This window comes from Podarcis gaigeae (genome assembly GCF_964106915.1).
Source record: "Podarcis gaigeae genome assembly, chromosome: 15".
In the NCBI taxonomy this organism is placed as follows: Eukaryota; Metazoa; Chordata; class Lepidosauria; order Squamata; family Lacertidae; genus Podarcis; species Podarcis gaigeae.
In genome coordinates, this window is record NC_139692.1 from 16593368 (window position 1) to 16607419 (window position 14052).

Genomic DNA, 14052 nt, shown 5'->3' on the forward strand with positions numbered 1-14052 from the left:
GTCCCCCCTTATGATACTATGAATGCCGTAGTTTAGCTAGGCCCTGTTTGAAGAAATCCTTCCTTTTGTCTGAATTGAATCTCCCGACAATCCCCTTTCTTGGGTGGCCCTCAAGTCCCAGTATTACAAGAAAATCTCACTCTTCCCTTTTCCCACAACCCAACATAAATTTGATACCGCAGTCCTGTCCCCCTTAACTCCCCCTATGCTAAAAATGTTTGCAGCAGCCCCTTGATGATTGCGGCTGTTCTCATCCAAACTTTCTCCTTCTCTACAGTGTTCTTTATTTTAAGGGAGAAATCGGAGATGTACACAGCATTGTAGCTGCTTAAAGGCAGTGCAGTGTCAAAGCTTCTGGTAGGACCAGGCAGACATGCTCTAGTTAGCCTTCCTTGGCCTCTGCCTCTTTTCCTCAAGATCTGGGAGTGATTACAAGGCACTGTCCCTAGGTCAAGCCCCTCTTTTCAGAGGCCATATACTACTTGCTGAGACGCCAACGTCTAGTGCAGCATTTCCCAACCTGTGGGTCCCCATATGTTGTTGGACTACAACTGCCAGAGCTGAGGGATGATGGGAGTTGTAGTCCAACAACATATGGGGACCCACAGGTTGAGAACCACTGGTCTAATGGATATTTGTGGGAAGGGACCAATGTTAAGCAGCATCCAGAAGGAGGAGGAGGAGGACAGTGAGCGACCTGATCTCCCAAGGTGCTGATTTAGCCCTTATTGCATTGCTATTCCCAATTTTTCTCCTAGAAGCTCAAAATGGTGTACCTGGTCTTCTTCCTCATTCAATCCCCAGAACAACCCTGTGAGGGAGGTTAGGTTGAGAGGCAGTGGCTGGCCCAATGACACCCCATGAGTGTCACAGCCATGTGGGGATTTGAACTCTGGTCCTAGTCGAACACTAACCACTGCACAACACTGCCTCACTTCCTGTAGGCTTTGCACAAGTGGAATGTGGTGGTCAGGGCGGGTTATGGCGTGTAGAGAGATGCAGAGGAGAAGCAAGCAAGTTGGCTTTATTCTCTGGCCCCAGCCATGCAGAGCACCAGCCCACCCAGACAGACACCAAAAGGACAGCCACTTTTGGTGATGGAGCAGCATTCTGGGCCAGCAGCAGCCGCCACTCCTAGATCAAGGACAGAACAAGGCAGGCCCCAACGCAGAGCCAGGAGCGAAAGAGCAATGTGCCTGCAGAGGTGAGGCGGTCGCCATAGAGATGCAGGAGACGCAGAGCCAATCCATTGGTCCAACCAAACCCCTCCTGCAAAGGGAGATGAGAAGGTCAATCCAGGCTTCACAGCGGCTGCAGCCAGGTGCCCCTACTTCAGCCCCATATGGGGTGGAAGCAGGCACCAGTTTATGGCTTTGATGGGGGAAAGGGCTTAATGCCTCACCTGTACTTGATACTCTCCCCCACCACCGGGTTTTCCATCACCTTCGACATCATACTGGAGAAAAAAAGGGGGGAGTTAGGGCAGACAGGCAGGTACACAACCTCAGTAAGCTGTGGGTAAGGATGACGCTGGGTATGGAGTGTGTGGCAGGACAATCACTCCACCCAGAGCAACACGGGGAGGGTTTTCTCTTGTACCTGAAGCAGGCTTGGAGGACAGCTAAGAGAGCTTGCAAACACCTGTTTGCCAACCCCGTTGGGAATAAAGGATGGCAGTGGCTAAGAGTACCAGACATGGGATTATGTGCTATGTAGTAGCAGCAAGACAAGGCTGGTCTGGGAGCACAGGGGGTGTGTCTGTGTACGTCTTACCTTCTCATACATGTAGTGGTATTTCTCGTAGACAGCCAGATTCATGCTGATCCAGCTCTGTGCCAAAGTGAAGGCCACTTCTTGTGCTCGAGGCAATGAGGACTTGGCCAGACCTGGCGAGCACAAAGTGCTGTCAGAATGCAAGCAGGGGTGGCAGCGGCCCTGCAGAGGAGCAGCACAGCATCTCTCCCTGGGTGAGGCAAGGCTGCAACTGGCAATAGCAGACCAAGAAGGGGTGGGTGGAAACACCCCTTCTGTGCAATTGGCAGAGGGGCATATATTTGCAACACCTGGAACTAGTAAACCTCCAAAGAGAGAGCTCTGTTTTCCCTTTAGAACATTTCAGAACAGGGCTTTACCTGAGATCACCACGTCCTGGAGAGGGGCCCAGGCATTTGGCAGGTCCCACTGCTGCTGTGTTCGAACCAGAGAGGTGGGCACTCCGTGGGGATAGGAGAGCGCTGAACTCGACTGCGGGCACAAACACACTGTGTGGTTCAGAGGCAGTTTTAGGGCAGTGCAACCCGTTTGGCCACACTGCAGGGGGCACCTCAACAATGCTATAGAGTGGAGCAAGAAAGCGGTGTGTGTGCCAAATTTTGGCATTGCACAGGGCACCATTTTATAATTGAGAGCCCAAAGTCTGCCACTGTGTGTCTGGAGCAACAATGAGCAGAAGGGCACCTTCAGGAATCAGGACAGAAGGGACCAGTGGCCTGGACAGAGGGTGAGGCTGGTGTAGCAGAGGGTGCCATGGGGTCGCCCATGCAACACAGCGCATAGAGTTGGGCAAGTGCAAATCACAGGTACTGTAGGGAGGCAGAAGTAGCAGGTGAAATTTAGCGTGTTGTTTTATTATATATGTATACCACCTATACCCGCAGGTCTCAGGACGGTTACAATATAAAATCACAAAATACATAACAAAAACAACACACACACACAGACATTTTCAGTGGGCATTGGATGTCACTTTAAAGTAGCATTTTTGCCGGGCACCTAATGGTGTATCATGTAGGTGTCAGCTGAACCTCCCTGGGGAGAGGTACAGTTGGCAGCTGCCTGACCAGGGACTTGGTGCAGGTTTCCCACAAAGCCTTCCTCTAAAGGAGAAGGCCTCACGGTTTCCCTGGCAGTTCATTCCACCACTGCTCTTTCTGGTCAGAAGTTCTTGCTCAACATGCCTCCTGTTGAAAACCCAGAGGGCTTCTCTCCCACTAAACTTGGCAAAGCGCTTGGAAGGCTTATTTCAACAGGGCTCCACTCACTGGTGGAGGAACGGGAGTGTGGAGGGAGCGGACCGCCCCCGGTACCACTATTCCGGTAGGGTGCCATCGTGGCAGCCCCGCCCCCGGACACGCACCACCACCCCACACACCAGGTGCCACGCCCCCCTCCAGAAGGCATGTCACGCTCCCAGGGGTGCCAGCCACGCCCCCGCCTGCTCTCTGCCCCCAGTAGCGGTGCTTGCAGCTTCGCCACTGGCTCCACTCTCCTTCCTGCATGCCTGCTCTGGCAGATTTCCTTTGAAGCCTGCCTTAAACTCCAAAGTGCCCCCAAGAGCACCCAGGAATCCATCTGGGTGAAGAGAAGGGTGCCCACATTCCCCAGCTCTTGGAACTGTTCCCAATTCCCTCCAGCTAGCTGGAGAGGTCCCAGCCTCCACCTCTGATACTCCCCTCTCCCCAGCCCAGTCGCGCCTCCCTACGTCTGCTTACCTCCAGGTAGCGAAGGGCTTTCTCGGAAGTGGCCACATCCACCCCACATTCCATCCACAGGGGCATGAGGTTGGTTGGATAGAAAGCCTCGTTGTGCCTCTGTTGTTTTAGGTTGTAGTCCAGCCAGACTTCAGTACTGTTGCTCCAGAGGACAGCACGGACGGCAGCCACCCGTTGCTCGTGAGCAGCCTGGAACAAGTTGGCCTTCTCGTTGTTCCCTGGAGAGGCAACAGCAGCCTCAATTTATGCACCTCCAAAAAACCTCTGTCCTGTAGGCTCAGTTTCTGATTAATCCAGGGTGGATCCTCTCTCCCCAGCTGGCTAGACCTCCTTTCCCCAGCATCACACAGGGGTGCCAGCTCACCTCTGCCTAGGTGGCACTCACAGCAGCTGTGCAACACCAACTGCAGAGGTGGACTACGAGGTTCCCCCTGACTATGCAGCTGTGTCATCCTGTGCCTGGGAGCCAGTCCAAGAGACCATATGCTCTGCACCCACCAGGGATGTGGGCTGCACCATTCAAGACCCCTGCAGCCACATACCCCATAACTTTAAGCATGACATCCAGGAATTACAGAAGTCATCCCAGCTTCTCATTGGATCCTGAGATGTCCTGGTTTGGCTCCCACAAACCTGCCACCCCAAAAGATACACATCCCAATTTTCCTCTGCGGCGTGTTGGAGGCTATGTCCTCACTGGGCTCCCAGGGGATACCTCATCTCAGATGTCTCACCCAGAACCCCATAGAATGTGGCCAGAAGCTGTTCCACCCTGCAAAGGATGGCGTTCAAGTCCACTGGCACGATGGCACTTGTTTTGGTGTCTTTCAGAGAGGCCTCAAGCAGGGATGACTCCGGGAGGAACCAACGAGAGGAGAAATCCCAGCCTGACTCAGCTGCACTCTTCAGCTCAGCCCAGAGGATTTCCCGGGCTCCTGTGTAAAGAAACAGGACAGGAGAAGAAAAAAGATGACCACCGAGGCAGGGCAGGGAAAACCACCCCAATGTGCCTTGCACTGCCTTCAGTATCCCAAATAAGGCCTGGATGGAGCTCCCCTGTTGTCTCCCCCTGGTTTACAAGGCCAAGCAACACCCCACCAGGTCATGAGGGAAATCCCTGGGACCCTGTTGGCTGGCTGGGGAGCATGAAAGCTTCCTCTGCCCACAGGCTCAGCTCTGGGTCCAAACTAGAAAGCAGCCCTACAGGGATGCAAAGGGCGGAAGCTTGCAGGGCTAGTTACCTTCATCTAAGCCAGCAGCAGTTTCCACATCCTTCATGTAGGACTCTGGTCTGGGAGGAGGGTGAAATAATGTGGATTTAGTGAGAATTCAGTTCTTAGAAGCCCTTCGCCACCTCAGAAGATGGGCATGTGACTGCCCAACCAATTCCAAATGTGATGCATTGCACACCTCACCTGGGCCCCCCAACTTGAACATTGTAATGGTTCAAGGTGTATTCCTCGCCCCCATAGGAGACATTGACAGCCCGATGATCTTGCCAAAACTGGTACTCAGCCTCAAGGAGATGAAGATTGTGCCTGAGGTAGGGGGGAAAGAGCCAGAAAGAGCAACTGGGCACAATTGGCATGGTATATCCCGGCTGGGAAAGTTCCTAGAGCAAACTTTTTCAGCAGGGGGCCGGTCCACTGTCCCTCAGACCTTGTGGGGGCCGGACTATAATTTTTTTGGGGGTGGGGAAGAATGAATTCCTATGCCCCACAAATCACCCAGAGATGCAGTTTAAATAAAAGCACACATTCTACTCATGTAAAAACATGCTGATTCCCAGACCATCCGCGGGCTGGATTTAGAAAGTGATTGGGCCGGATCCGGCCTCCAGCCTTAGTTTGCCTGCCCATGTCCTAGAGCCATCAGGAAAGGCACTTGAAAGCCACATTTAAGCACAGAGGCTAAAACGGGTGGAAGAAGATGGACACTTTTCTGTCCTTCTGTCCTCGTCACCAGCTCCATTCCTACTTAAGCAGGCAGTCCAACACCTCCCCACACCCAACATCTCAATAATAATAATAATAATAATAATAACAATAACAATAATAATAATAATTTTTATTTATACCCCGCCCTCCCCAGCCAAGGCCGGGCTCAGGGCAGCTAACAAGCAATAATAAAAACAAGTTGAATGAATACAACTTAAAAACAAGATTAAAATACAACATTAAAATATTGAAACATTAAAATATTAAAATGCAGCCTCATCACAGGAGGAGAAAGGAAAAAGAAAGAGGAAGAGGGAATCAAATTGGCTCCAAGCCAAAGGCCAGGCGGAACAACTCTGTCTTACAGGCGCTGCGGAAAGAAATCAGATCCTGCAGGGCCCTGGTCTCATGAGACAGAGCGTCCCACCAGGCTGGAGCCAGTGTTGAAAAGGCCCTGGCTCTGGTTGAAGCTAATCTAACTTCCTTAGGGCCTGGGACCTCTAGGGTGTTGCTATTTATGGACCTTGAGGCTCTCCGTGGGGCATACCGGGAGAGGCGGTCCCGTAGGTACGAGGGTCCTAGGCCGTGAAGGGCTTTAAAGGTCAAAACCAGCACCTTAAATCTGACCCTGTACTCCACCAGGAGCCAGTGCAGCTGGAAAAGCACTGGGTGAATATGCTCCCATGGCAGAGACCCTGTGAGGAGCCTCGCCGCAGCATTCTGCACCCGCTGGAGTTTCTGGGACAGCTTCAAGGGCAGCCCCGCATAGAGCGGGGGAAGAAGCAGAAGACGAAGCCTGCACCAGCACAAAACTGGGTTTCCCTCCATGCCTCCTGCAAAAAAAAAAAAGATGGGGGACTGGATAGAACCAGGGCTCTTACCTCAAAAAGTCGGTGTCGTTTGTGTGTTTCCAGTAACTCTCCACCATCAGGGTGAGGAAGGGGGGCTGACTTCGGCGCTCATAGTAGACCCTTCCCCCATTTGGGATGTGGCCCAATCTGTCATCGGGAAGCAAAATTGGAGCAGGAGAGTGTATGGCAGATTGCGCCGATGAAATGCGCACACACAGTGTGCTGATGGGCTATTTGTTTCCCTTCCATTCCCAAAGATAAACCCAAACACTTCTGGCTGGCCATTTGTTCCCCCTTCTCAACCCTTCGGGAGATAGCCAGAGCAGAAGGAGGGGAACCACCCCATCACCCCAGGAGAATCTCACTTGTCCACAAGGTAGAGGAAATTCTCAATCATGCCTTTGGCTGTGGCCGTCATATTGCAGAGCAGCAGCCCTTCAATGACCCAGAAGGAATCCCTGCAGGAAAAGACCAGGGTTCTACAGGATGGCAGCAGCAAATGAGAGACCGAAAAGAAACTGCCAGGCATGACAGGACGCCCCTCCCGCCAAATCCTTGACTCTACACGGTTCTCACCAGTAGTAATATTCAATGAATCTCCCACCAGGCACTATCAGTGGGTTGGGCACGTAGATCAGGGAGTGACGGTCAGGGCTAGTTTTGACTTCTGGTTTCATCTGAAAGGCAAAGATTTTTTATTTACCTATTTATTACACTGGTCAACAACAAATTTGTTGTCTGCGTTTTTTCAGTTGATTTAGGGCGAATCTGATGTGCTGAATCCAAAAATCACATTGGTTTTGCTCAATGAGGTCAAGTTTTTGAGCTATGGCCACATGTCTTTTTTTACCTTTTTGCTCACATGTAGGCTTGTGTGGAGCATTTTAGAAGAAGTTGGTGGGGGTAAAATGCCATGTCAAATAATTGTTTTGATTGGAAATGATTATTTTAATAACAAGTATTCAGGTCCAATAGTTCTGGGTGATTATGTCAAAAAGGGATCAGTTTGAAGTCATGAAACCACGAAATCTTCCATAAATTGGTGTGGCAAAGCAAAAAGTTATTTTGGTATTAAACTTGGTGACCAGGATAAAGCTTGGGTGCCACACATGGTGTGCAAGGCATGCACGGAGACTCTACGTGGGTGGACCAATGGCAAGAGGAGTCTGAACTTTGGAATTCCCATGGTTTGGAGGGAGCCAACAAACCATGTCACTGACTGCTACTTCTGCGCTGTTAATGTAACTGGGATCAACAGAAAGAACTGGAGCAGCCTCAAGTATCCTGATCTTCAATCAGCACGTCATCCTGTAGCTCATTGTGATGAAATTCCAGTGCCTATCTTCGGAGAACTTCCTGACATTAGTGACGAAGATACCTCCAGTGTTGAAGGACATGAAGAAGAAGAAGTGGTTCTTGAAGATGATGCTCCACATCCATTTTCCCAAAAGGAGTTGAATGATCTAGTTCGCGACCTCAGCTTGTCAAAGGACTCTGCCGAACTGTTGCATCCAGATTGAAGGGAATAAACCTCCTCTCTGACAGTGCTCGCATCAGCTTCTTCTGCAACAGGCACCAAGAGTACCTCCGTTTTTTCTCGGAAGATAAGTACTTGGTGTACTGTGCAGATATTGCGCAGCTTCTGCTCAAGCTTGGAGTGCTCAAGCTTGGAGTACGAACCCAAAGATTGGAGACTGTTCATTGACAGCAGCAAGCGATCACTAAAATGTGTTCTGCTACACAATGGCAATTGGTTTGCCTCTATACCCCTGGCTCACTCGACTACACTGAAGGAGAACTATGAAGCGGTGAGTATGTGCTGGAGAAAATTGGTTATGATCAGCATAAGTGGTTTATTTGTGTTGACCTGAAGATGGTGAACTTTTTGTTGGGACAACAGTCTGGCTTCACCAAGTACCCATGTTTTCTGTGCATGTGGGATAGTAGGGACCGTGCTCAGCATTACACGAAGGAGGACTGGCCTGTGCGGGAGGAATTGGTGCCTTGCAGAAAATGGAACGTCATCAACGACCCTCTGGTGGACAGAGACAGAATACTCTTCCCACCGCTGCACATCAAGCTCGGCTTAATCAAGCAGTTCACTGAGGCTCTGGACAAGGATGGCGACTGCTTCACTTACTTGTGCCAGGCTTCTCCAGGATTGACCATGGAGAAGTTGAAAGCTGGCATCTTTGACGGTCCTCAGATCCGTCAGCTCATCAGAGATCCAGAGTTTGGAAACTCAATGAACAAAGTGGAACTGGAAGCATGGAAGGCATTTGTTCTGGTAGTGAAGAACTTTATTGGCAACAATAAGGCCAGAAACTGTGCAGAACTTGTCAACAACATGCTGACTGCTTTCAGAAACCTGGGCTGCAACATGAGCGTCAAGATGCACTACCTATTTTCACATATGGACCGGTTTCCTGAGAACTTGGGTTCAATGAGTGACGAGCAGGGGGATAGATTCCATCAGGACATGAAAGAGATGGAGACCAGGTATTAGGGTCGCTGGGACACAGTCATGATGGCTGACTACTGTTGGACTCTGAAGAGAGACCTCCCTGCCGCTGAGCATTCCAGGAGTTCCAAGAAACGGAAGTTCAAGCCCTGAAGTTTGAAAAATGGTGAAGCAACATGCAATTTACGTGTACTTACCTTTATCAATGCCCACCATTCAGTTTACAGTAATCGATGTTTCTATCAGGTAATCAGTATATGTTGTTGGAAAAACATTTTTTTTTCTCTTAAAAACATATTTAGGATGATATGTGTTGACAAAAATCAGCTGATAATGCGATAAAAATGTAATCGATTTTGTCACAAGATCTGATTTTTTTCAAATCAACATCGCACAAAAACCTGACCTGATGGAGAGAAACGGACGCCATTTCCTGATTCAGCAGTGCAAAAATACCCTAAATCAGTTGTAGAAATCTAGACATTAAAAAGTAAAAAATTGTTGCCCAGTGCTATTCATGTTGCAATACGTATATGAAATCTTTACATATGTACATTATATTCGTAAATTCACATTTCATAATGTACCAACATTTATCCATTTCTTATTTCTTGTCCTGTGTCTTCCCTCCACCCATGCATGATTTCCTTGTTATTATTTTATAACTTTATTATTGAGATTGTAATTTTGTATCTTAATAATTAAACATTCGATCTTATATATCTGCTTAGCTTAACTTAACTTGACTTTGTGAAATCAGTCTATACACATCAGTAAGTTCTTGTTGGAGCATCTTTTGGTCATGTATTCTTCTACACATTTCCATTCCTGTTTGAGATTTTGATTAGATTGCATTCTAATTGTTGCCGTCATTTTTGCTAATTCAATCATTTCAAAAAAATTATGTTGCCAATCTTTCAATGTTGGTACTTCTTCTGATTTCCAATTTTTTGCAGTCAATAACCTTGCAGCGGCTGTTGCATATAAAAAGATTCTCTTCATGTCTTTGGGGATGTCATTTGTTATAATTCCTAAAAGGAATGTTTCCGGTTTCTTACCAATTGTTGTTTTAAACATTTTTTTCAGTTCCTCATGTATATTTCCCGCCCCCCCCCAAAAAATAATTTTATCACATCCCCACCAGACATGATATAAGGATCCCTCTGATACCTTACATCTCCAACACAGATGGGATGTTAATTTATATTTTTTTGCCAGTTTTACAGGGGTTAAGTACCACCTGTAAAACATCTTCATGATGTTTTCTTTGATAGTAATGCATGTGGTGAAATTAATATCTGATTTCCAAAGTTTTTCCCAATGATCTAATGAAATCGCAAAGATTTGTCTGTCGACCTCTGCTGGGGCACAGCCAGCCCTCCGCTCTGGAGGCCCTTGGGGATTACCTGCCTGCCTAGCTGCCTCCATATGGCATTCAGATCCCGGGCCCAGGACTGCAGCTTCTTGTCCGCAATCCTCTGAAGAAGTGGGGGGCTAGAAAGAGAGCAAAGAGAGTGATGGAGAGGCCAGTCCATCTGCTCAAGGGCCACATGGCAACTCCCAAAGAGAAGGCAACAATTGAGACCTTGAGGCGCTTCACGAGGCTCTCTCACCTAGTTCTCAAAACCTGCAAGAGCCCTGGGCAAAGGAGGAGGACAGTGCCAGGCACAGCACTCAGAGGTTTCCTAAGTCATGATGGCTATGCTCTGTCAGCATGATGAGAGGGCTGCAATGCTTCTGAACAACAGTTGCTGAAAAGCACAGGAGAGGAGGATGAACTGGTCCTCAGGGGTCCTGTTTGTGTTTTTCCCATTGGCAGCTGGTTGGCCACTGTGAGAACAGGATGCTCAACTAGACGGGCCCTGATCCAGAAGGGCTCTTCCTATGTTCTCATGACAGGGTGTGGTAAGAATGAACTTCTAAACCACCTTGTTGAGGGAACACACAGCCAGTGTGGTGTAGTGGTTAAGAGCGGTAGACTCGTAATCTGGTGAACCGGGTTCGCGTCTCCGGTCCTCCACATGTAGCTGCTGGGTGACCTTTGGCAAGTCACACTTCTTTGAAGTCTCTCAGCCCCACTCACCTCACAGAGTGTTTGTTGTGGGGGAGGAAGGGAAAGGAGAAGGTTAGCTGCTTTGAGACTCCTTCAGGTAGTGATAAAGCGGGTTATCAAATCCAAACTCTTCTTCTTCTTCTTAAATAAAAGGTGGAGTCAAGGAAATAAAGTGAGTCCAGTTAGGGACCCAGCATTTATTTCTTCTATTGCAATGGGGCGGTGTTCAACTTAATGTGGTTATGGTGTGTTCCCTCAAGTAATGAGCAAGGTGGCACAGAAGCTCATTCTTACCACAAGGGCGGCACCTTGTATATGAGTCACCACCCAACTCACCTCGGAAGGTGGCAAGATGAAGAGGAGCCCCTGAGCTTTAGCAACCAGGCAGGTTCGTGTTTGTGGGAGAAGAGGCAGCCCTTCTAGTAACCTGGCCCCAATACATTTAGGATCTGATAGGTCAATGCCAACATTTTGAACAGAACCCAGAAAGGACTTAGAAGCCAGTGTGAGTGTTGAAGACCTGGCAGTCCCACTTCATAGTTGTGCTGCTACATTTTACAGCAAAGTTTCTCAAGAGTCCTAGATGGCAGCTCCATGTAAGATAACATTGTAATGCTCTGAAGCACCTCACAGCCCTATAGGCACAGAACAGGAGCACACAGCGCCCAGAACCAGCTCTTTGCTCCCCGAAACCTGCCCCCAAGCTGTGCTGGTAGAGAGGAAGTGGGTGGAGGTGGTCAACCCTGAGCAACAGAGCCCTACCTGTCTGTCCAGTCTGGAGGTTCCCAGTTCTCAAGCTCCTGCCCTCGTGGAGAAAAGTTTTCATCTACAAATACTTTCAGCTGCTCTTGGGACAAATCCCTGCCAGGCGTCTCGTTCACCAACCTCTGGAATCGCTCCAGAACAACCTCTGTGAAGGGAAGAGATATCACAGCAAAGACCAGGCCTTGTCTAGACTCAGGGTATAGGACATGGGTAGGCAAACTAAGGCCCAGGGGCCGGATCTGGCCCAATTGCCTTCTAAATCCAGCCCATGGACAGTCTGGGAATCAGCGTGTTTTTACATGAGTAGAATGTGTCTTTTTATTTCAAATGCATCTCTGGGTTATTTGTGGGGCCTGCCTGGTGTTTTTACATGAGTAGAATGTGTGCTTTTATTTAAAATGCATCTCTGGGTTATTTGTGGGGCATAGGAATTCTTCCCCCCCAAAAAAATTATAGTCCGGCCCCCACAAGGTCTGAGGGACAGTGGACCGGCCCCCTGCTGAAAAAGTTTGCTGACCCCTGGCATAGGAGATAAGGATGGTCCTAGCAAGCCCCAGCCTTCACTCCCCAAGAAGTCTAACCTCACAGCATCAGCACATTTATTGCTGTGTGAACAAGCAGCAAATTAGGCCACTCCAACAGAGGTTGGGTGGCTGTCCCCCAAGACCCCCACACTATTCAGGAGATGGCAGGTTCCACCTGCAAGCTTATCTTGTGGTCATTCCGGGTGTTATCCAAAGCTGGCACATTCCAAACTGTGTACGTTTCAGACTTTGAAAGCTCGAGCAAATTGCCTTGACTTGTTACAGAAGCCGGAAAAACTGGTATTCGGTAAGTCAAATAGATACACCCTTTAGGGGGGAGAGGCTCTGGCCTCAGTGAGAAGGGGGGGAATAATGAGGGTCCTGCATCTCCCCATGGGGTGGAGGGTGGGGTTGACTGGGCCTTGGCCATTCACCTGGACTTTCCTTCAGCGGCATGTCCACAAAGAACTTGTCATCTGTAAAGAGCTTGGCTTGCTGGACCTGTTTCAGCAGCTCCCCGGTGCAGTAGATCTCACTGGAGGGGTGGGGAGAAAGAAGCAAGTGCAAGAGGGTCAGCAAAGACCACCGCCAGCGGAATCCTTCTGTTCTAAAGGCAGTGGGGAGCGGGGAGGGAATTGCCTGCCAGACCTTGGGGTTATCCTTTCCTACAGTGAGCATGGGCTGCACAGGGATCCTACAAATACACACCAATATCTTCACCCAATCAAAGTGACTTGAGAGCTGATTTTTCACAGCATACACCTGAGGATGAAGAGGTGACACAATGGGAAGACCAGAGGGGAGAAAACTGCAGTCATCCTGGAAAGTGAGCATGGCATGGCATGGAGGGGACAGAGGTTCTCCACACTCTCCCTGGCAAGTAACCAGTCAGCTACTTTGCCTTGCAGCGAACATCTGAGAACAGCAGGACAGTGTGGAACCAGTAGGGGGAGGCTCAGACCACTTGACACTCTCGCAGCCAACTTTCCTCAAGAGATGAAAGTGAGCCCTGCCTGATGCTGGCAAAGCAAGGGGCCCTTGCGGCTGCTCCTTTCATCAGATCAGCAACCATGGTTCAGAGCAAACAGCATCTGAGCCCCCTGACTGGGGTGCCTCCTCCCATCCTGGGAAAACATACTGTAACATCTCTGATAACCTCGTTTATTTCCTGCTGTTCCCCCAGCGAGCAATGCACAGTTCTCCAGAGACCAGCCCGCCTACGTTTATTCAGTGGGATTCATGACTGAGAAGGGATCTTCCTGTATCCTAGGCCAGCACTAACCACTGCAGCACACTCGGGATCCCTTGAGTTTTAGTGCAGTGGCAAAGGAGGTCTTCAAAAATGCTGTCCTGGGTAGAACCTGGAGAAGCTTCATACTCCTGCCTCCTACCCCCACCCCCGTTTCTCCATAGCCCCCAGAAAACTCACTCACCTGTCACAGGGTGGTGGTAAGCTGCTTGCCACTGCCTGCTGCCCAGCAACAGCTAAGCAGATACCCAGGAGCACCCACCAGGCCATCCTGGTGGAACAATTATTTGCTGTAGAGAATTGCTGCAAAGAAAGCTTTGGACTTTACCCATGTGAAGACCAAAAAGCAACTCTGGAACCTGACCTGGGACTTATTAAGAGAATGTGTAGGTGTGGCTTGTGTACCACAGGCCAATAGCATTTGGCTATGGAAGTTGGGTGGTGCCTGCTGCACAGACTGGCACCTGTGGGAAGGACTGGAGCACAGTACTCTGAACTAGAGGAGTCTAGTTTATGCTCCCATGGCACTCCATGTAGAGTAGCAGAATCTGGCTCTGACTGATCTATAAAAAGGTAGTACTCTCTCTCTCTCCCCACCCCCACCCCGCTCATGAATGCAGATGAAGTGCTTGCAAAGAAGGATCACTTTTACTTCTGCCTGGCTACTTCTCTTGACCTCCCCAACACAATTGGTGTTGCTCATTCCTTTACAAGGGGCACA

General features: G+C 49.4%; 1 protein-coding gene across 1 annotated transcript; it reads right to left on the reverse strand.

Annotated features, from left to right (window-relative positions):
• Window positions 1-1006: 1006 nt before the first annotated feature.
• On the reverse strand, window positions 1007-13687 carry TREH (trehalase). Its single transcript, XM_083713607.1, has 15 exons — window positions 13516-13687; window positions 12517-12617; window positions 11556-11703; window positions 10147-10234; window positions 6856-6956; window positions 6645-6737; window positions 6310-6426; window positions 4907-5029; window positions 4733-4782; window positions 4226-4426; window positions 3492-3709; window positions 2133-2244; window positions 1774-1886; window positions 1403-1456; window positions 1007-1269 (listed from the first exon to the last, which is right to left on the reverse strand). Exons 1-15 carry the CDS (start codon window positions 13599-13601, stop codon window positions 1135-1137), a joined length of 1740 nt encoding a protein of 579 aa, XP_083569733.1. The 5' UTR covers window positions 13602-13687; the 3' UTR covers window positions 1007-1134.
• Window positions 13688-14052: the final 365 nt, after the last annotated feature.

Bases quoted from the DNA above. Each gene is read 5' to 3' on its own strand.
- TREH (XM_083713607.1), bottom strand. From the start codon at position 13,601: ATGGCCTGGTGGGTGCTCCTGGGTATCTGCTTAGCTGTTGCTGGGCAG. The intron at 6,427-6,644 runs GTGAGATTCTCC...TCCCGATGACAG, and splicing joins TTCCTCTACCTTGTGGACAA to ATTGGGCCACATCCCAAATG. The intron at 4,427-4,732 runs GTAACTAGCCCT...TTCTTTACACAG, and splicing joins TGCTGCTGGCTTAGATGAAG to GAGCCCGGGAAATCCTCTGG.